At 44.3% G+C, this 23,916-nt stretch overlaps 1 protein-coding gene across 1 annotated transcript in view; it reads right to left on the bottom strand.

Annotated features, from left to right (window-relative positions):
* NID1 (nidogen 1) overlaps positions 1 to 23,916 on the bottom strand; it is a 91,598-nt gene that overhangs the window by 29,991 nt on the left and 37,691 nt on the right. Inside the window, exons 6-11 of the mRNA XM_061161426.1 lie at positions 19,606 to 19,857; positions 17,821 to 18,021; positions 15,121 to 15,366; positions 13,026 to 13,169; positions 5,671 to 5,796; positions 879 to 1,028 (exon numbers count right to left, since the gene is read on the bottom strand). Coding sequence (XP_061017409.1) covers positions 879 to 1,028; positions 5,671 to 5,796; positions 13,026 to 13,169; positions 15,121 to 15,366; positions 17,821 to 18,021; positions 19,606 to 19,857 — 1,119 coding nt within the window. The remainder of the gene's footprint in view (positions 1 to 878; positions 1,029 to 5,670; positions 5,797 to 13,025; positions 13,170 to 15,120; positions 15,367 to 17,820; positions 18,022 to 19,605; positions 19,858 to 23,916) is intronic.

Below are 23,916 nucleotides of genomic sequence, written 5' to 3'. Positions count from 1 at the left end.
AATGAGAGCTTCAAAAACGTCTAAGAATTGGGAGACAGATTGACAGAAACTGATTGACAGAAACAGAAAAATCTCAGAGACCAGAGAAAATTCATATTCTCAGTAACAAAGAGAAAGTATTTCAGAAATCATGATCTCTTAGAAAAGCTCGGACTTTCCAGAAATACTCTAGGGTATAATGTTAAGTAATTTTGCAAACCAAGGGACCAGGAAACTATGTTCAGAGTTATCTTATTTCGAGCACCCTGGCCACCAGCGATCGGCTGATCTGAGGTCTGAGAGAATTTTGTGGAGTTGTTTATTCTCTGCCTCTGCAGTCAAAAGGGGGACTTAATTTTAGGGGAAGCAAAAAATTAGAGCAGGCCAGATGAACAACTGTATATAGCTTATTAAATTAAAGGCTGGACATTACATGGACTTTACACGGAAGTTACATGTATAAGCAATGTCAGTCTTTTCACGAAAGACAAACAATCTCCTTAGTCCCTAGCAGACAGCAGGCATTTAATTATGCCCAAACAAGCAAGTGACATGGAACAAAATGGGGAGAACAGGTGTCTTCTCCAACAAGACAGAGCTCCCCAAACAACATGCATAATTCAGACTACTAGAGACACAAAATGCAGTCTGTTTACTCAATAGAGTTGAGAGAATTTGTTGTTTAGTTTCTAAGTGGTGTTTGTGACCCCACGGATTGTAGCCTGCCAGGCTCCTCTGGCCATGGGATTTCCCAGGCAAGAATACTGGAGTGGGTTGCTGTTTCCTAGAGAGACTAATTCTCTTGAATTCAGAGGTGAGTGAGTAATTAGCATATGATGAGCATCACCTGGGGCATTTTTTCAGGCGGCACAGAGAGGAAGGTCAGAGCAGCCACGCACCTTTGCAGGCTCGGCCATCCCCAGAGAAGCCTGGGAGGCAGGAGCAGGTGTAGGAGGAGCCGCCTGTGTAGATGCACTGGGCCCGCTGGGAGATGTCACAGTCATGGAGGCCAGTCTCGCAGTAGTTGACGGGGCGCTGGTCCATGACAGCTTCAGACAGAAAGTTAACACACAGGGTTTAGGTGAGTCCCCTAAGCAGTCCCCAGGCCTTCCAAGCAGTGTAGTCCAATGAGTGGAGACTGTACCTGGGGCCCAGACTCCCAGACGTCTCTTCAGGTCCATCCCCTCTCACAGCAGGGCTCTATCCCTGCCCGCCTTTGTTGCCTGCCCCCTGGATCCCGCCTCTTCTAAGTGTTCACAGACTGACCCCACACTGGGTCACACAGCCTGGCTTTCGACCTCAACGTCAAGTGGCTCTGTCTCAGGCCACTCTCCACACCCAGTGCCTGGAACCCAGCTCCCCCTTCATCTGGATGTGGAGGTGGAACGCTGCAGGCAGACACGTTTCCTGTGTAACTCTGTTGGTGGAGCATTTGGGCCTGAGGATCTGAGACTTCCACACAGTATTTTTTATCTTGGCTCACTGTGCGTGCGTGAAGTCACTTCAGTCATGCCTGACTCTTTATGACCCTAGGGACTATAGCCCACCAGGCTCCTCTGTCCATGGGATTCTCCAGGCAAGTATATTGGAGTGGGTGGCCATGCCTCCTCCAGGGGATCTTCCTGACCCAGGGATTGAACCTGTGTCTCTTATGTCTCCTGCATTGGCAGGTGGGTTCTTCACCACTGAGCCACCCGGGAAGCCCTTGGCTCACTAGGTGGGAGGAATATTTATTATGAATGCCAAAGTCAAAGTCATCCATTTCCCACCAAGGAAGGAGAGACAAACTTTCCCAGGGAAGTGAGACAGGGAGAGTGGAATGACTGCGGGGATCTGGGGAGGGAAGCCCTGGGTTTCCACCAGGCGCATATGAGTCAACTATGTGGCTTTGGATAAATCCTATTAACCTTCCAGAGTTGCACTTTCTTCCTCTGTAGAATAGGAATGACTTCCAGCTTTCCAAGCACAGACAGGTCCAGGAGCTGGGACTATTATTTTCTAAAGGGTCCTGATGACAAGACTCCTCGGATGAGGACTCAGGAAATAGGCATGTGACACAGAGGCTCCATTCAGACTCCATCTTGTACTCTTGCCTCAAGATGACAGGCAAGGGTTGAGATGAACTAACTCTAAAAGATGCTGGAAATAATCAAGGAAACTTGAATATGGACTGGGTATTCAATCATGTTAAGAAATTATTCATTTTGTTAGGTATGGTAACAGCATTATATTTGTGTTAAAAAATATTCGCCCTTATATGTCAGATATATATTATGCATAAAATGTGCATAAAAAACTAGTAACTCTAGTTAGATGACAGGATATTTGGGGTTTTCTTTAAAGACTGAAATATACCAGCAAAACACTACCACCCTCCCCAGCAGTAGAAATAGTAGTAATAGGGATGGGAAATAAATTAAGACTAACAAAGTGTTTTATAATATGGAAAGTGAATAATAGGTACACAGGGTTCATTATATTTTTCTCTCTACTTTTGTATATGTTTGAAATTTTCCGTAATAACAATAATTTAAGCCTAAAAAAAGTCAAGGGCTGAGGTCTAGGAGGAGATTTCTGATGACTGGTTCAGATACTCCGGGGTTCATAAGGTACTTTAACTTCTGGTTTTACAGTTCTAAGGCCCAGGTCAGAGTACTAGCCCTCACAATGTCATAATAGAACCTTTCCTTCCCTCCAAGGAGGCCCTCAATGTTTAGATTATCCTGGATACAAGAGTACTCCTCATCTTTTTCCTCAGTGAGCCTTCCCAAGATTAGTTCCAGTTTATCCTGCCTCAAGGGCTTTGAGAGAGAGAGTTCTTAACACTGCCAGAGGACAGGTAAAGAAGAGGAAGCCCTTCAAAGGTCTGGGTCCATGAGAGGTTAGCAAAGTACCGTATTGGTGGATGAAGGCCCAGCCTGTGGACTTAGCAGCTTAAACTCCTGAAGTTTAAATGTTAACTAACTCCGAAGGAATGGAACAGGGATCACTGAAGAAACTCCTGTGGGCCAGAGGGTTACTAGATTTTAAATTGCTACAAGCGGTCCAAATTTCTGCCTGGAAAACAGAAAACCAGATTACACAGAACCAACCCAAGGACACACTCTGTTTCCTTGAACCCCTCCCATCTTCTCACTCCCCATCATTTCTAACATTCTTCTTTCCTCCAGGGTCCTCTCTTGACCAATTCCTTCAGCTCACAAAATGTGAAAAGGACACTTATGCAGAATTGGGGTCAAAAAAAGGTAGAAAAAATGTATTCAGACAGAATAACCAGCAAAGGAGTCTCAGTCCTCCTCCATTAAATATTTGTCATTTAAAGTATGTGAGTGACCACTTCACATGTTGTTTGCTCCCGCCTCATTTCGCCCCACCCATCATAACAGGGAAGGAACCTGCTACAGCCTGGATGGATGGGTCCTGCTCAGCCACCAGCTTCATCTATGCTTCTATTTATTTTATTATTATTTGGGGGGCAGCCAAGCTGCGAGGCTTGTGGTACCCTACTCCTCCAACCAGGGGTTGAAACTGTGCTCCCTGCAGTGGAAGCATGGAGTCTTAACCACTGGATCACCAGTTCCCAGGATCCAGTTTTAACAAGGAATTCCGGGAGAGTGAAACTGACCACTAAATTATCCAGTGATGAGCCAGAGTATCTTTTTTGCTTTCAGGCAGACTTGGTTTTATCCAGTGAGCCATCACTCTGTGTGGTTAAGTCTCAAAGGAGCCAATTAAAACAGACAAAAGGCCAAGGAAAATGGAATTGCACAGGGGCTACTGACAGGGGGAGAAGCACTTGAACTCAATGATCATCAAGTGGTTTTCACACTTGTTTCTGAGCAATGGGATCCATTACTTAAACAAAATGTTACTCGGAATTTCATATATAGGGAAATAGTCTGTCCATGGCTTACTTGTGTCCTTATTGGCAGATCCTGGGGCATCTCTAAGGGCTCTTTGGGACACAGGAAGCCCGTGGTTCAGTCTAATCACCTCATTTTACAGGTGAGGAACTGAGGCCCAGAGCAGTTAAGTGTCTTCCTCAAAATCAAAAGCCTAGGAGTAGACATTTGCTTACCACCTGTGTTACACCCCGCTCTAGCCCTTCCATGAGGGTAGACGCCAGGAACGGCTGGAAACAGAAACCCAGGACATCATGCCTCACGCATATCTGTTCCAGCATTCGTTCATGTCACCACCCAAGGGTTAAAGGATCTGCCACCCAAGTTTGAGCCGAAATGTAATGTAAATGGTACTGCCACAAAAATAGAGCTTTGAATCTTCTTCATTTAAAAAAGCAGAGAAAGAAGTCAGGCCAAATTCACAGAAATTGTTGTTCTCAATGGGAAAAAAAAAGATAGAGGTAACTTTAGCAGAGCTGAAATCTCAGCTCTGTGCAAAGGGGCCTGGCCATGTCTCAGTTCACAGATGTTTGGGTCATACTCAAAATATGAGAACGGCCTGTTCCCTCCACCCTCAAGACACCACCTCACCCTGGGACCTTGGCAGCCTCATATGTGTTTCAAGACAGAGCAAACACAAAGCCTGCTAGGGTTTAGTAAACAGCAAGGAAGGGGCAAAGAGATGGTTCATTGATGCAATGAAAGAGAAATATGTTTTAAATTGGGAATAAATGTTGAGTTCAGATGCCCCCTTCAGCATGCTGCCCTCCAGACCTGGAAATATCTAGAAATCTTTGAACTTGAAAGTCTTGGAAACTACAGGTCAAAATGCAGCAGTGGAAAAGGGGAGGAGGAAATTTAAACAATCTGGCTCTTTGTAGTTGGCCCATCATCACCACCAAAATTATCAATGTAAAGCATAATTAGTCTAATTAATGGCCTTAACTTCTAACTTAAAAAAATTTCTTTTGGCCACATTGCATGGCATGTGGGATCTTAGTTCCCCAGTCAGGGATTGAACCCAGGCCCTCTGCCATGGAAGATGCAGTCTTAACCACTGGACCGTCAAGGAAGTCCCCTTAACACTTCTAACTTTGATAGGCTATGAAGTTATGCTAGTACTTGTGGTTTGTAAAATGGAAATCCATAAACAGAAAGGCCCCAAATGAGTTTTAGATGCAAACCAAGAGGAATTTAATCAAAGGCAGATAATGACACAAATACCTATAAGGTATTCCCTCCACATGAATCCCAAGGCCACTGATTATAAGGAGAAGCATGTCTAATTGTTTGAATAGCTATTTAAATAATAATGGAAAGAATTAAAAGGAGTTTTATAAGAAGAGAATGGTATTACTAGTGTAGACAAATAACACTGCTTATGCCTTGTACCTGTGACTCTCCAGGCGGTCAGAAGAAAGGAGCAGAGACTGATTCACCTTTGTAAACTGCCCTCCCCAACAACAAGACCAGGAATCTTCCATCTCAGCCAGGATAATTACTGAGGCTATACCATTCACACAGGTGCTGACATACATCCTATGAACACTCGTTCTGAAAAGTCACCTACTCACAGACATAAAGAACAGACTAGTGGTTGCCTGGGGGAGGGAGGTGGGAAAGGGAAGGACTGGGAGTTTGGAGTTAGCAGATCCAAACTATTATGTACAGAATAAACAGCAAGGTCCTACTGGGTAATGCAGGGAGCCATATTCCATATCCTGGGATAAACTATAATAGAAAAGAATATGGTAAAAGAACGTAAAAAAAAGTCACCCACAGAACTTACCCACACATGTTCCTGCCTCTGAAAACCGGTAGCCCTCCACACACTCACAGCGGAAGGTTCCTGGGTGGTTATTGCAGATCGCGTGATTGCCACACACCGAGGGCTGCTCGGAACATTCGTCAATATCTAAAGCAAAATTTTGTTTTAAAAGCAGACTTTAAAGAAAAACACCTGTCCCAACATCACTATAATAAAATATAAAGTATTTTTGCCTGCAAATGGATCCATTTTAAAACACATTTTTAGTATTCCAAAAGTATCACTAAATATTTTCTTCTGTGCATAACTGGAGACAGTGATCCCAAGGCCCTCCTCATAAATAAAACTGTGCTTCTCCCACCTCCCCCCAACCCTTCCCACCTTCCATCTTCTGGAGTTAGTTGTTGACCTGGGTACCACTAACATCAGATGGGCAAATCTGTGTTAGAAAGATGTGCAGACAAGTCTCCAGACTCTGAATAAGGTTCCTAAACTACAAACTGCAATTAAATATGCTCTGGTGGTGCTAGTGGTAAAGAATCAGCTTTCAATACAGGAGACATAAGAGATTCAGGTTCAGTCCTTGGGTGGGGAAGATCCCCTGGAAGAAGGCACATATTTTTGCCTGGAGAATCCCATGGACAGAGGAGTCTGGTGGGCTACAGTCCATGAGGTTGCAAAGAGTCAGACATGACTGATCACACACATGCCACCATCCTGAGTTTAATGCACTAAAAGGCAAACCATTAACTCATAAGATTAAAAGTGATGTTCTCTCATAGGACAATTCTGAGGTCATCAAGTGATGTGACGGGAACAAAAAAATGCACATTTCTAAGCTGAACACATACTTACATATACATGTGTTGGTTGCTCAATTGTGTCCGACTCTTTGCAACCCCATGGACTGTAGCCCGCCAGGCTCCTCTGTCCATGGAATTCTCCAGGCAAGAATACTGGAGCTGAACACAGCTAAGGTTCAAATCCTTCCTCCTTTGGTGATTAGCTTGTGTGGTCCTGGAGACGCTGCCAAACTACTCTGCCTCAGTTTCCCTGTTAGTAAGTACATACACTACTATTCATCTTAAGAAGTCCTTCTGAAGATTACAGAAAATAGATGTAAGCCTAACCTGCTCAAGAAATGTACCTATTTGGACTTGCCTAGTGGTCCAGTGGTTAAGACTTCATGATTCCAGTGCAGGGGCATGGGTTTTATCCCCGGTTGGAAAACTAAGATGTCTCATGTCATGTGGTATGGCCAAAAAAAGAAAAAAGAAATAAAAATAAAAGAAATGTGCCTATTATTAAGTATAATACCTATACCACCAGCATGGGGATGTTCTATTTCTAGGAACACAGCCCTTGGATGGCCATGGCATTGGGAGGCCAGTCTGTAGTTACCACTATACTAAGGCTGGTTGGCCCAGACAAAAAATCAAGCTGGTCTGTCATCACCTTGGTTACCTGCCCACTGATAATCTGAAATAAACAGTCACACAAGATGACTCTGTGCCAACCTCATTCTCAGGGTGTAGTTACTTCTGGCATTTTTCGAACTCTTGGAGATGCATGTGAGGAAGATTTCACAATGGCTGAGACCACACAACTCCCCTCCCCTCTCAACCTCCCCTCCTCAATTCCATAACATGAATCTTGCTTGTGCATCCATCTCCAATGGCCTGTCTAGCCAGTCTCTTCCCTGATGAGGCAAAAGTCCTGCTGTCTTATTAGACAATGTCACACAACACAAGCATTTTTGCCACTTCAGCCCCATAGGTGGACCTACACTCAGACAAAAACACAAACCAGATGGCATTCAGCTTTTTGAAACTGTCCTGCAACGTACATTTCTGTGCTATGCTTAAGATATAAGATCTCATATCACTTATATGTGGAATCTAAACTATGGCACAAATGAACCTATCCACAAAACAGATCAAACCAGTCAATCCTAAAGGAAATCAATCCTGAATATTCATTGAAAGGACTGATGCTGAAGATGACACCCCAGTACTCTGGCCACCTGATGTAAAGAGCCGACTCACTGAAAGAGACTCTGATGCTGGGAAAGATTGAGGGCAGGAGGAAAAGGGGGTGACAGAGGATGAGCTGGTTGGGTCGCATCACTGACTCAATGCACGTGAGTTTGAGCAAACTCCGGGAGACGGTGAAGGACAGGGAAGCCTGCTGTGCTGCAGCCCATTGGATCGCAAAGAGTTGGACACGACTTAACAACTGAACAACAGCAACAAAACAGAAACTGACTCGCAGACATAGAGAACAGACTTGTGGTTGCCAAGAGGCAGGGTGGGAGGAACAGACTGGGAGTCTGGGGTTGGAAGATGCAAACTATTACACTTAGAATGGATAAAAACCAAGGTCCTACTGTATAGCACAGGAAACTATATTCAATATCCTGAGATAAACCATAATGTAAACGAATATTAAAAATGCAAGCTATATATGTGTATAACTGAGTTCTTTACGGTATAGCAGAGATTGGCACAACACTGTAAGTCAACTATTCAATTAAAAAAAAAAAGCTACAAGTTGTCAGATCAGGGGACAAGTCTAGGCACCACTGGAAGGTTACAGAACAAAGCCCCTCCGAAGCCCCCTCTTAAGAAGCTGGAGCTGGGCTGGGGTAGAGGGATATTCAGCAAGTGTGGCTTCCCAGCTCTATCCACCAGCTGCTGCCTCAGCAACATGGGGGGAAAAGCTCACTCTGGCTTCACTGTCTCTGCACTGCAGCTCTCAGAGGACACCCCGGGACCAGATGTCTGGACACCGCGTGCAGACTGCAGGGCTCCACAGCCCAGACTTAACTGCCAGAGCACAGAGCAGCAGTATTCAATCACAGGGACAGAACGCAATCACCGGGGGAAATTTTCCAAGCTTCGTTTCCCCCCCGGAAGGTTTTTTAAAAATTATTTATTTATCTGGCTGTGCTGGGTCTTAGCAGTAGCACGTGCGATCTTTAGTCGCAGTTGGGAGTCTTAGCTCCTTGACCAGGGGCGGCACTCAGCCTCCCTGCCCTGGGAGTGCAGAGTCTCATCCACTGGGCCACTGGGGAAGTCTGCTGCTGGAAGGTTTATGGAAAGGCAGACTGCATGTTTCAAGAAAGTTTCTTAGGTGACTGGAAAGATGGTCTCTGGCAGGCCCTACCAGGAGAACCACTGGCAGATAGGATCTGGGGGCTCCTGGGATGAGGGAGGGGATGGTCCACTAGCACCACTCCCACCTCCATGCAGGTCTACACACAAAATCCAAGCTGGGTGATGCCTTTTTTTTTTTTTTTATTTGTACAGCAAAACCCTAGCAATCTCCCTGCTAATATCTCACGGTCCTTACAGTTTGGAAATTCTTTGAATGCCTGATTGAAACCCTGTCTCCTGTAAGTGGAGGCTAGGACTCTAATCCATTCTTCAGCAGAAACAATGAACTAGTGATAACTGTTCCTTATGAATATATCACAATATCTCCTTGAAGATGAGTGTTCTTGTGTGTATGTGTGTGCGTGCATATGTTCTCAGTTGTGTCCAACTCTTTGCAACCCTGTGAACTATAGTCCTCCAGGTTCCTCTGTCCATGGAATTTTCTAGGCAAGAATACTGGAGTGGGTTGCCATTCCCTACTCCAGGGATCTTCCTGACTCACGAATGGAACCTGCGTCTCTTCTGTCTCCTGCATTGGCAGGCGGGTTCCTTACAACTGAGCCACCTGGGAAGTCCATTACTATTCTTACTGGTCAATATCTGGACAACATTTTCTCTAGGAAGAGATTTCCTCTCAAATAAATCATTCCCTAACCCAACAGGAAGATCCTGAATTATTCTGTAATCACTGCTTCCGTTTTGACTTTTTTTCTGAGTACCTACTTTTCACATATTTTCAAAAATTCCAACAAATAAAAGTTTCTCCAGTGTGCCCTCCTCATAAATGCCAGGCTCTGGGAGGAGAACAGTCTCAGGACAGATTTGTTAAATGCCTTGAGTGCACTCAAAATTACTCAATGAGAGATTGTCCAAAACTCTCTTATAGCCTCCCAACTGAGAAATACAGGGAAGTCGTCCTACCAGGCACCAGAGCTCTGATTCAACTGGAAATCTTCTCCAAATTACCTTGGATGGTCACCCTGCAGTGTCCAACCAACCCCATCCTTGTTCTGCATGTCATCTATTATTATGTCAATGCTACACACACTGAATGACAAAAGCCCATCCTCATTCTTCTCTTCTGAGGCACTTTCCGGGTCAAAATAACATGTGAAGTGATCTGCTTAATGCAATTTCCTACCAACAGCCTGGTGTCTCAATGCATTAATACTATGAGGCTTATTCTCATGACCCAGAACAAAAAGTGGCAGGACTGGGGACAGACCCGCATTCCATGGTGCAAATCTGCCACGTTGAGGGCTAATCACAGGGCAAAACCAAGTACACACGAACGTGTCTTCGTGGGCAAGGACATAAGAAGGGTTTCCAGGGCAGCAACACATCAATCCATAAAGCGTGGCTGGTTGTGCCTTGGGAGATGAAGCAGCCAGCCAGAGCAGAATCAGCCAAAGGTTACAGCTTCAGTGAGGCAGGCACAGTGACCCACTCCAGTACTCCTGCCTGGAGACTCCCTTGGACAGAGGAGCCTGGTGGGCTACAGTCCATGGGGTCGCAAAGAGCTGGACACAACTGGAGCGACTGAGCACTCACGCACGTGTGGCTTCAGCAGTTGGAGAAGATGGCTCCACGTTTTATTAATGCTCAGTTTGCTTAGGAAGCTGAAGCTGGGCTGCATAAAGACTACAGAGTTGGAGGCTTCTGCTGGAGAGATGGGGTCGCCCCGTCTCTGTGTGTTGTCTGGCTCACAAACACACGGGATCATGCTGCTCTAAACCAGCCTGAGCCAATTCAGCCATTCAAGACTGATGGGCTCTCCAGAGAAACACTGGGAACCTGAAGATCAGGGGTGAGTAGGAACTATGTCCCCTACGCAGTGGTATGTCACAAGGGAAACAAGTCTCAGACTGAATTCTATCACACGGACAAAGTTATCAGCAAGCTGGCTGAACAATCGTACAAGCTGTTCCCATAAGCCTAGTTTCTGTTCTTCATCCTTTTAGACGTTCCAATGAGCACCATTCATAAATTTCACTCTGAAGCCAATGCAGCCTGATCAGTTAACCCTCACATTAAATCAGCACACTAAAGCTGCCATTAATTGGAGGCATTCAGTGGATTCAGTTCAGTGGATTCCAGACCAGAGGCATCATTCCCATACTCCAAATTCTGCTGGGCTCCCCAGATTATTTTGGCTGCAGTCATTCAAGGGGGCTGCTCATCACTCTAACCAAACAGACACGTGCACACTACCCATTTCACTAGGGAAGCTTACCTCTAGCATCCCTTACATTTGTTGGTGAGCCTACCGTGGCAGGTTAAGGAAGCATTCGACATTGTGGGTTTTCGTTTTTGTTTTTGGCCACAAAGCTCAGCTTGTGGGATCTTAGTCCCCCAGTTAGGGATCAAACCTGTGCCCCTTGCAGTAGGAGCTCACAGTCCTAACTACTGGACCACCAGGGCATTCCTAGCATTTGATATTCTTCCACTAGTTGCATCTGTGTGGATTTTTCATCGAGATAGGCATCAACTAACTGTCTTTTGGTGGTGAATTAAAATTTAGTAATAAACATAAATATCAAGCTGTTTATGTGAAAGTATTCAAAGTGAAATTATAAGTAATAAGTATTATACAATGAGGACAGTGGAATATAGGCACTTGAGTCAGCTACTCAAGGTCCAACATTCTAATATCCTTAGTTCACGTTTCTCATCTGTAAAAACAGGAATAAACTTCCCACCCATTAGGGTGGCCGCTATCAAAAAAACAACAAGTGTTGGCAAGGATGTGGAGAAACTGCAGCCCTTGTGTACTGGTGGTGGGATATAAAATGATGCAGCTGCTGTGGAAAACAACATGATGGTTCTTCAAAAAAGCCAAACACAGAATTGATGTGATCCAGCAATTCTACTTCTGGGTATATCCCCAAAAGAGTCGAAAGCAGAGTCTTAAACAGATATTTGTACCCCCATGTTCACAGCAGAAATATTCACAAGAGCCCAAGAAGTGAAGCAACCCAACTGTCCATAGACAAATGAATGGGTTTTTTTTGTAAAAAAAGGAATATATTCATACCATGGAATATTTCTCATTTTTAAAAAGGAGGGAAGGGGGTAAGGGGGAAGGGACAAACTGGAAGACTGGGATAACACAAACACACTACTGTATATAAAATGGATAACTAATAAGGACCTACTGTTTCACACAGGGAACTCTACTCAATACTCTGTAATGGCCTATAAGGGAAAAGAATCTAAAAAAGAGTAGATATATGCATACATATAACATATTCACTTTGCTGTACAGCTGAAACTAATACCACGTTGTAAATCAACTATAGTCCAATAAAATTTTTTTTTAAAAGTAAGGGAATTGTGACACAGGCTACAATATGTACGAACCTTGAGGATATGATACTATGTGAAATAAGCCAGTCACAAAAGGACAAACAGTGCATGATTCCACTTACATGAGTTACCTAGAGTCCTGGAATTTGTAGAAAGTAGAATGGTGGTTGCCAGGGGCTGGGGCCAGGGTCTATGGAAAGTCATTATTTAATGGCAATAGACTTTCAGTTTTGCAAATGAAAGATCTGGACATGGACGGTGGTGATGGTCACACAACAACGTGAAAGTACTTAATGCCACTGAACCGGACGCTTAAAAATGGTTAGAAGGATCAATTTTATATTATGTGCACTTTACCACAATTAAAAATAATTTTTAAAAGACAGAAATGAAAACATCTATCTCATCAGAGTTGCTGAATTAGATGAGATGATGTTTATGAAGCACCAAACACAACAATGTTACTAGCAGTTATGGTCACATGCTAAGTCACTTCAGTCGTATCAGACTCTTTTGGACCCCATGGACTGTAGCCCACCAGGCTCCTCTGTCCCTGGAATTTTCCAGACAAGCATACTGGAGTGGGTTGCCATTTCCTACTCCATATGGTCACATTATGTGTGTTATAAGCAGCCCTGACTCTCTCTTTCCTTTAAACCTGCGTATTCTCAAGTTGAAGTGGTGTATGGCCTTATAAATTCTGCTCTGCTGCTTAGAGTCGGGGCATCTGATCAGAAGATGAAAGGGCCAGGACCCTTAACATCGTGGGGAAACACCGAGTGTGGGGCTTAAACAACCCGGCATGCCCATCAGTGTTTATCTCCCCTGTGTTTCCTTGCCTCTCCCAGCTCTCTGCTCTACAGTATCTGCTTGCCCCCTGCAAACCTCCCCACACGTCAGAGAGAACAGCCGTACCGTAGCAGGCCCGTCCATCTCCTCGGAAGCCGACGGAGCACTCGCAGGTGAACTGGGTCCCTGGGCCAGGGCGGCAGGCCGCGTTGGCGTCACACCCATGACTGCCGATGTAGCAAGGGTTCTGGAGGGCGTCAGGGGAGCCATCTGTGAAGGCGGAGACATTGAAACCCCATGAGGATTCAGAAATGCTTACAGGTCACCTCCTCCCCCAGAGAGCAGGACAGGACTGATGACCAGGAAACCTGTGGACTCCTGCTTACTCGGAGTGGGATCAGTAAACTACGTCCCTTTGGACTCATGTCTATGTTTATAAAGTTGGAAACCGGCCACATGCATTCACTTGCAAGTGGTCTATGGCTGCTGTTGTGCTACAGTTGTAGATCTGCACTCATGACAGAGACTGCATGACTAGCAAAGCCTCAAATATCTACTGTTTGGCCTTTTAAGAAAAAATATGCCAACCCCTGATGCCTGGAGCTACAGCGGTCACAGGAGGGAGAGAAACACCTGTCCTCTTCTGGTTTATGGACAGCCAAGGGCCAATCTGGCCAGCTGGAGAAGTGGCCTGGGTAGGGAGGGAGAACCAAAAATAACTGAGACAGAGAAATGCCACACCCAGGCACCAAACATACAGAACCTCTAGGGCTTCAAGATTTGGACTATGTGAGACCTTGAGGCTGGGCTGTTACACTGGTTCCAGCTTCTTCCACACCCAGAAGCACCCCAGACCAGACCCCAGCTCCACGCTGTCCCAGGGCAGAGAACTCACTGTAGGCTCGGTGCCTGACTTAGCAGATTTGACTTGGATTTCCCCAAGCCCTGAGCACACATTCCTTTCATAGAGAGTGTCAGTTTTTAAAATACCCTCCATCAATAGGCACATGGAAAGATGCTCAATATCACTAATTATTAGGTAAATGCAAATAAAAACTACAAGGGGTACTACCTTTCACCAGTCAGAATGGTCATCATTAAAAAGTCTATACATAACAAATGTTGGGGAGGGTGTGGAGAAAACGGAACCTCCTGCACTGTGGCGGGAATGTAAATTTGTGTAGCTACTATGGAAAACAGTATGGAGGTTCCTCAAAAAGCTGAAACCAGTGTTGCAATATGATCCAGCACTCCCACCCCTGGGCATATATCCAGACAAAACTACAAAAAGATAATGTGCCCCTATGTCCATAGCAGCACTATTCACAATAGCTAAGACAGGGAAGAACCTAAGTGCCCACTGACAGATGAATGGACAAAGATGTGGTACATACATACAACAGAATATTACTCAGCCATAACAGGGAAAAAGGAATGAAATAATGTCATTTTGCAGCTACATGGATGAACCTAGAGACTACCATACTAAGTGAAGAAGTCAGAAAGACAAATAAATGTTACCATTTATATGTGCGACCTGAAATATGACACAAATGAACTTATTTACAAAACAGAAACAGACTCACAGATATAGACAACAGACCTGTGTTGTCAAGTTGGGGGGCAAGGGAGGGTTGGACTGGGGAGTTTGGGATTAGCAGATACACACTATTACATATAAAATGGTATAGACTGGATAAAGAACAAGGTCCTACTGTATAGCAGAGGGAACTATATTCACTATCCTGTAATAAATCATAACAGAAAAGAAGAGAAAATAAATACATAAATAAAAATAAATGCCCACTGCAGGCAGGTGCAGCCCTTGAATGGTCTACTCTTTACCTTAAGTTTTCTAAGAATCATAGGTGAGAAGCTGTTTATTTCTGTCAGGAGCTATTTTAGCATGACTTTCTTCTTACGGAGAACAAGAGACGAAAAACAACACGTCAAAAGCCCAGAGTGGGCCGTGCAGGTGGACACGCACACACACACGTACACACGCACGCACGCACACACACGTACACACAGGCACACACTCATGCGCGTGCACGCGCACATGCACACACGTGCATGCACACACATGTACACGCGCGCACACATGCACGCATGCACACGCACACACATGTACACATGCGCGCGCGCACGTGCGCACACACACGTACACATGTACACACACACACACACACACACACGCCCAGTCCGAGCCGCCGCCTCTCACCCCGCACGGGGCCAATGGAGTTGCTGAGAGCATAACGCAGGATCCGCTCCTCCTGGTTGTACAGGACAAACACGCTGTCCACGGAGAGCTGCTGGGTGCTGGGCAGGACCGGCTGGGAGTTGTCGTGGACGCACTCCTGGAAGGTGATGGTCTGGCGCCACTGGTAAGTGTGGACGTGCGAAGGGGCAGTGCCATCTCGTTCGGGCTCCGTCACTGTGTACTCCCGGGTGGAGGATGATGTGATCACTGGATACGGGCGGCAAGCAGGGAGACAGAGGAGAGAGCTTGAGGATGCAAGAGGCTTAGGACATGAAAATCATCAGCAGGGCTTCCCTGGTGGCTCAGTGGTAAAGAATCTGCCTGCCAATGCAGGGGACACGGGTTCGATCCCTGGTCCAGGAAGATACCACATGCTGTGGAGCAACTAAACCCCTGTGCCAAAACTATTGAGCTGGTGCTCTAGAGCCCAGGAGCTGCAACTCCTGAAGCCCTGGGACCCTAGAGCTGGTTGGTGTTCCATAACAAGTGAAGCCACTGCGATGAGAAGCCTGCCCACCACAACTAGAGAGTAGCCCCCACTAGCAGAAATTAGAGGAAAAGCCTGATCAGAAATGAAGACCCAGCCAAGACCCAAAATAAATAAATAAAATCATCAGCAGTATTCTCTGCTCATAATGCGACCAGATGAGAGGTCAGATGGAACACGATAAATAAAACCATTTATTTCAGTGTTGAGATTCATTCCACTACCTAGATTTTGTATTATTGCTGTTATTTGCATTAGGAATATTTACTGCTTTTTCTCGTCAAGTGTTTCTCTGTAAGTTCCTTGGTCAACTCAGGGACTAAGGCCTGATGGAAAGAGCACCAGCTTGAAAAGAGAATTCACAACTTGCACCTTCATTCCCAAGGAGCATGATCACAGACCAGTTACTAACTTCTTTACCCTGTCTCCTTTACAACATGGACTGGGGTAAGGATGAGGTAATGTATATAAAATTTCTGGAATCAAGCAGGCTAATACTCTATAAGACAAACTACCATTTATGGAGCATTGACCACGTGACGAGCAGAGTGCTAACTGCTTTCTATGGGTTATCTCACTTAGGATTCAATAAGTAGTGGCTGCTATAAATAACCCTTGATTAAATGGTTCTCTGATGTATAAAAATGAGACACTAATAGGTTTCAGTAGCCAATTTCTATAAATTACTAAAGAGCTGTGAGCAGATCTCAACAGAGAAGAGAGACAGTCTTCACTTCTCAGAAGAGAGCTAGTTTACTTTTGGCCCATGCAGTGAAAAATCTTGACTTCCTATTTAAAAAAAAGAAGCACAAAAGGCTCTTTATGTTTGTGTGCTCTGCTGTAGTTGGCAATAAAAGCCAGAAGATAAATAAAAGATTGATGTAAGCTGCCTCTTGTCCAGCCGCCATGTGCGGGACTGCCAGAAACACCATCTGGTCACAGCCTGACATGCAGGTGGGGTCCTGCTACTCCGCCCACCTCCCACCCACCCTCTCATTTCCCCCAGGAGAGCCCGAACAGGCCACGAAGTCATGGTAATCGGTACAACCTTTCTAGATGGCAATTTAATAAGAGACTTTAAAGAGTTTCCTTTGACTCATCACTTCTATTTCTAGGAATTCGGTCAGAAAAGAATCAGAAATTTGGTCAAGGTTTATGATGAAGATGATCATTGCAACTCATGGAGACAAGGAAAAATTGGAAATAATGTAAGCTTTAGAAAAGAGAATGGTTTAAATTGATAGCCATACAATAAAATGGAATAGATTCATTAAAAAGTGTTTGCAACGCCTATTTAATGGAACTATCCAGCAGTCGTGATTTGACCTAACTGGAAAAGTAAATGTACAATAATGTGGTATGATTGCAATTTAAATTGAAACTATATACTTGACTGTAGAGTATACAATAGTATTGCATCAATGTTAAACTTCCTGATTTTGATGACTGTACTGGGACCATGAGAGAATATTCTTGTCATTAGAAAAAACATGTGAAATATTGTAGAATATTTAGGAGATGCAGGATCACAGCGTCTACAACTTACTCTCTCTTATATATAAGGAAGGGAGAGAACAATAAAGAGAATGTAGCAAAATGTTAACAACTGGTGAAGCTGGGGAAATGATATGTGGATATTGTGCTATTTTCAACTTTGTGTAAATTTGAAATAAAAAATTTAAAAACTACATATAGATATGTAATAAAATTATTTTATTCTGAAATTATAGAATATGATGAGCCATTTATGTTGGGCTAGTATACATGTTGATATATATGTGAATACATGTGCAATATATATATGTTTGGATATTTTTTGTATATAAAGAGAAGTACATGACTTTTTATATATAAGGACAGAATACTTGTTGATATATAAATTATTATATGTGAGATATATATACATTGAGACATATTTTGTATATAAGGAAAAGGCTGAAAAGAAATACACTTAATTTAACAATCGTGTCCTGGTTTTAGGTCTGTAAGTTATGCTTATTTTCTTTTCTGCACTAAAGCCTCTCCAGTGAGCATGCTCAGTGTCTGTGTTAAGGGAAGGTGATCTGAGTGAGGTAACCCCTGCGTTTCCTTTCTGGACCGGCAGCCAGCGTGAGCCCAGGCTGGAGCCCGTGTGTAGCACTGCCCCGGGATGCGGGATGCGGGACGTGGCTTACCCTGCCGTGAGTAGTGGTAGAGCTCCGTGTAGGGCTCGATGTGCACCGTGGAGCCGAAGGCGATCTGCGGCACGCGGCCCTCCAGCTCCGTGTCGATGGTCAGGTGTCCGTGCTCATCAATGCCGCTGAACTGCTGCTTAATGATCAGCTTGTCTGGGTGCCCCACGAAGGTCACCTCAGCCTGGCGGGTGAACTCCCCTCCTGCAAAGCAAGGTCAGTCTGTCACTTTGCTGTCAGAGAAGTCACACTCATGCCTGCCCCGACTCACGGTGGGGACAGGCTCTCACCTCCTCTACAGATGCTTTAGTCTCGGGAGTAGAAACAGGGCCGGTGATGTCAAGGAAAGAGCTGGACCATCCTCGCAGCCCAACTCAGTCACGCACAAGAAACAAAAGCCATTTCCCATCTGAAAAACCAGCATCTGAGATGGGTGGGCTCAGGATTTGTGCTGGAAAAAGCAGGGTATCGGGGTTTGTGCTCAAAACTGGTTGGGTGAACTTGAATGAGTTACTTAAACCCACTGAGCCTCCATTTCCTGATGATGAAAGGTGCACAATATCTATCTTGCAGAAATTAGATAAGTATGTTAAAAAGTGCTCTGCCAAATATCAAGGGCTCTAGGACATCAGTTAGGGGGATGACTATTGTTCACAGCTAAGCCCCGGCCAGAATGGGTGAGTTGTTCAGGGCAAACCATCACCAAGTCCAGATACCATCCTAGGAGCACATGCCACATGTGCTGGCTCAGGACCTCCCCTTGGTCTATGCAGGGCAGCAGCCCCAGACAAGTAGGAAAAAAATACTCCACCTTCTTCCAGCTTCCTCCCTTCTCCCCGTTTTCAGTCTCCCCTGTTAGCATGGCTGGCAGCTATTTCATGATATGTGAAAATTATATGAAATTTACATTTCAGTGCCCATGAATAATTTCATTGGAACACAGTCATGCTCATTCATTTATATATTATCTATGCCTACTTTCAACTGATAACAACAGAGCTGAATAGCTGCAACAGAGAACGAATAGCCTAAAATATTTAGGCAAAGCTTAAAAATATTTATTCTCTGGCCCTTTGCAGAAAAAGTCTGACAACTTCTGCTTTACAGTCCCCAGGTCTAAGCAGATACCCCGCTGATAACACATGTTCTGGGGCAGTTAAGAAGGGCCATTGTAGAAACAAATATTTGCTGTTGTAGGGAATTTGTAAAGATGACCTCTGCCTCCCTGATGTTGATGTAAGTTACAAAGTATCTTCAGTTTAAATCAACCCACATACAAAGCATCACCAATATGAAATTGCTCCCTGATCAAAATGCAATTCTAGATAGTCTGAGTTAACATATTGCTGTTGTTGTTCAGTGGCTCAGTCGTGTCCGACTCTCTGCGACCCCATGAACTGCAGCATGCCTGGCTTCCCTGTCCTTCACTATCTCCTGGAGTTTGCTCAGACTTACGTCCATTGATGTCATCTAGCCATCTCATCATCTCTCACCCCCTTCTCCTCTTGCCCTCAATCTTTCCCAGCATCAGATTCTTTTCCAATGAGTCGGTTCTTTGCTTTAAGTGGCCAAAGTAATGGAACTTCAGCATCAGTCCTCCCAATGAATATTCAGGCTTGATTTCCTTTAGGATTGACTGGTCTGATCTCTGTATACTAATGAAACACTTGATGATTTTACCCCAACACCTTATTTCCAGAGCCACAAAATATTTATTTGTAACTTATTTGCAGACACATAGAGTTCCCTTTCCATTCAACCCAGCCCATTAATTTTAAGGTCAATTACCTGTGATGCTGAAGCCATTCTTGAATCCATCTTGCTCCACTGCAAACATCCATCCAATGATGCCTCCAATAGGGGCCAGGGGAAGCAGCGAGTACCCGACAGTCTCAGGAATGGTGCTGATGGCCGTGTAGGATCGTCCGTGGTTCATGACCACGTAAGAATGGAGGTCGGTATTCTCAAAGACAATGGGAACCTGGCTGGCCCCCACAAAGATCCTCCCTTTCACCTTGCCGTTAACTCGCTGGGGGGAACCTGAACGAGAAACAAAGAAAGAAGCCAGCCCTTCAGAATAGAATATTGTGTCTGGTGGACTCTGCACCTGTAAAGCAAAGAGCCCAACAGTGCTGGGGTAAAGGGCTTTTGGGGTAAGTGAAAGAAGTCATTCTTCCCAAGACGAAGGCAGTCCCTGCAGCTGTGTCTGTAAGCTGTAGAAATCCCAACTTTCTTTCTCTCTTCCATACTGATGGATAATGGATAGCAGAAAAGTGGGACCCACTGTATGATGAAGGAACATCAGAGGCAAATGAAACAATTCAGGAGAACAGCATCATGGGTGACCCAGAACTACGGTGATATATAACTGATTACTTTTGAGAATATCAGGGACAGAATTAGTCATTTCATTGGGACAATGGGGCTAAACTGGATGGGACATTAGGTTGTCTGATTTTTAACATATCTTTTTTAAAAAAAAATAATTATTTTTGGCTGAGCTAGGTCTTTGTTGCTGTGCATGGGCTTTTTTAAGATGCAGTAAGCAGGGGCTGGGGGAGCTTCTCTTCATTGCGATGTGCGGGATTCTCATTGCAGGGGCTTCTCTTGTTTCGGAGCATGGGCTCTAGGCGCCCGGGCTTCAGTAGTTGTGGTGCCCAGGTTTAGTTGCTCCACAGCACGTGGAACCTTCTTGGACCAGGGATCAAACCCGTGTCCCCTGCACATGGATTCTCACCTACTGGGCCACCAGGGAAGGCCCTAGACTCTCAGGGACTTCTCTCAAAGAGCATCTCTGGCTCAAATATAAGTTGGCCAGTCTGAGTCCCAGACCCTCACTCAACCCAAGCCAGATGGAAGTAGCCACAGTGGGTACTGCAGGTCACACAAATACGCCCTCTGACCCAGAACCAGCCTGTGGGCTAGGGTGTGTTTGTTGTTGATCATTTCTTTTAGATAACTGGGAAAGATGGCATACTTACTATGGCATATTTAAAAGCTTTCTTCATATATTACCAAATAGTATATGTAGGACACCATCTTTAAAAATTGCATTAATGATAAATGCTAGCATACTCATAGAGGAAAAATGTCTTAAGAGAGGTATATAAAATTGCTAACAGAGGTTAATTCAGGGTGATATGGTGAACTTTCATTTTCTATACTATATATCTCTATAATGTTGGGATATTAATAACTTGCATGTATTTATTACTGCTTAATCAGGAAAAGAAAAAAATCTCAAGAAATTAAGTTGTTCTTATATTTGAATAAGGAAATGGAAGGTTGCCATATGACCCAGCAATTCCAACTCCTGAGTATATATACACACCCAAGAAAACAGAAAACATTTGTTCACTTGAAAACTTATACATGAATGTTCTTAACAGCATTATTCATTAATAGCCAAAATGGGAAAGCACTCAAATGTCCATCAACTGATGCACAGATAAATAAAATGTGGAAAATCCATACAGTAGAATATTATTTAGCTAGGAAAAAGGAATAAGGTACTGATATATCCTAAAACATGGATACACCCTGAATACATTATGCTAAGTAAAAGAAGCCAAACACAAAAGTCCTATGATATATGATTCCATTTATATGGAATGTCCAGAACAGGAAGACCCACACGGGCAGACAGCAGATTAGCTGTTGACAGAGCCTGGGAGTGAGGATGAATTGAGGATAGCAGCTAAAAGATCCAGGTTTCCTTCTGGTGTGATGAAAATGCTCTAAAATTAGAGGTAACGGTTGAATAACTTAGTGAAAATACTAAAAACCACCAAATGGTATACCTTGATTGTGTTACTGACATCTTTAAAAAAAAAAAGCTGAAGGAAGAGGTAAGTACATCAGGTTTGATATAGAATTAAATTCTACCACTTATTGATTGTACATATCATGTTTCTCTTCCTAGATTGTAAATGACTAGAGACAGGATCTTCACACCCAATTCCCTGGTTCCATCATAGCAGAGCTTTCTGTACATGGTAAGTTCTCAGTAAAATTTGTAGACTAATCTCAGACAAATGAGCTCTCATCTGAGCACCACTGCCTGTGTTCTAAAGACTTTCTGCTGTGTTTAATATACCCTAGGGCTTCCCTTGGAGAAGGCAATGGCACCCCACTCCAGTACTCTTGCCTGGTAAATCCCATGGACGGAGGAGCCTGGTAGGCTGCAGTCCATGGGGTCGCTAAGAGTCGGACACGACTGAGCGACTTCACTTTCACTTCTCACTTTCATGCATTGGAGAAGGAAATGGCAACCCACTCCAGTGTTCTTGCCTGGAGAATCCCAGGGACGGAGGAGCCTGGTGGGCTGCCGTCTATGGGGTCGCGCAGGGTCGGACACGACTGAAGCGACTTAGCAGCGGCAGCAGCAGGGCTTCCCTGGTGATTCAGGCGGTAAGGAATCCGCCTGCAATGTGAGAGACCTGAGTTCGACCCCTGGGTTGGGGAGATCCCCTGGAGAAGGACATGGCAACCCACTCCAGTATTCTTGCCTGGTGAATCCCCATGGACAGAGGAGCCTGGTGAGTTACATATAGTCCATGGGGTCGCAGAGTCAGACATGACTGAGCGACTAAGTATAGCACAGCTGCTAAACAGTCACTGAGGGACCTCCCTGGCAGTCCCGCAGTTAAGATTCCACACTTTCACTGGAGGGGGCATGGGTTCAATCCCTGGTTGGGCCCTCATGCCACACGGTGTGGCCCCCAAAGCAACAAAACCCCCCAAAACAAGGTCACTGACAAGTCAAGGCAGATTTGACACACAGAGTATTTCTGCACATAAACTGTGTCATTACACCGGGGAAATGCTACAAAGTTAGAAGACTAATATCGAAAAAATGCCTCCCCCAAACAATTACAGAAACAAGCAGGAAAGCCAAGGGAAGAAAACCAAATTTTTTCCATCAAACTTGGAGCTAGAAAAATATTTCAAAAGTAGTAAGATTCCAACAAATATTTAAACCACAAAACTATGACAGGGCGTGTTTAGTACGTCAAAAAATGTAGCTGAGCAATCTTTCATATCCAAGCTTGCTGCCAAATGCAACCTGTCAGCATTTCCAGCTCTGACATTTGGCATGGAAAGAGCTCATGAGATTGGTCTTTGAGAAGAAGGGTTCATTGTAAATTGTGGAAGTTCTTCCCAGGGCAAGCGAAATATAAAAGCCAAGCCCGAAACAAAGCAGCAAAAGCATGTCATTCTTGGGGCAACGGGCAAGAAAAGAGATAACACATTTATAGATGTTTAAAACATCCCCCCAAATTAACACGCAAAGCATACAGAATTTTCTGTCCTTGCTAAAGACAGTATTTACAAGATTAATTGTGACCTAGAAGGAACTTTTTTTTTGGAACCTTTCTTTTTTTCTTTTTTTTAAGCAAATTAAAATAACTGATTTAACTTTAGCTATGGCAGGAAATCTGAAAAACAGAAAAGTATTCCTCCAATTGAGTTTTATTTAGTCATATTTTGCCAAGCAACTGATGTTCCTCCTTAAACACACAAGGAAAATGACGGGTGACAAGTGGAGTGATTTGGCATCTGCAGAGACAGGTGTTCAGTACAGTTTGTTTTATTTTTGCTTTCATTCTAATTTATGGTCTTGGGTTCCCATAAGTCTACCTCTCTAAGTAAAGTGTTATTTGGACCCTCTAGACTTTTACAGAGATTTTTCAGAACATCTGAGAACATCAAGACTGGTTGATCCTTTTTTGGGGGTGCAGAGCTCAGGACTGAAGCCAGTCCACAGACAAATCTGTTTTGGAGTTGACAGCACAATGGGTCTGGTCTCCAAAGTTAGCTGTGATGCGCCCCTTCTGCTCCTCCATCACCATGCTGGGGTTCTGGGGACACAAGGACAGGAATACCAGAGAGAAGGGGGACTGGAATAGTCCTTACCCCCTACATATTGCATTGGCCAGAAAGTTAGTTTGGTTTAAAGTACAAATAAAAGACATATTCTTCATTTTCACCAAGACCTTTACTGAATAAAGTACTTATTGAACAAACTTTTGGGCCAACCCAACATTTTGGGTTGGCCAGCCCACCATGGCCCTGCTGGAGTTGAACCACCATCAACAT

The sequence above is a fragment of the Dama dama genome, chromosome 15 (genome assembly GCF_033118175.1).
Source record: "Dama dama isolate Ldn47 chromosome 15, ASM3311817v1, whole genome shotgun sequence".
Lineage (NCBI taxonomy): Eukaryota > Metazoa > Chordata > Mammalia > Artiodactyla > Cervidae > Dama > Dama dama.
The sequence above is the reverse complement of the archived record's forward strand: the minus strand, read 5'-3'. Positions and strand labels throughout refer to the sequence as shown.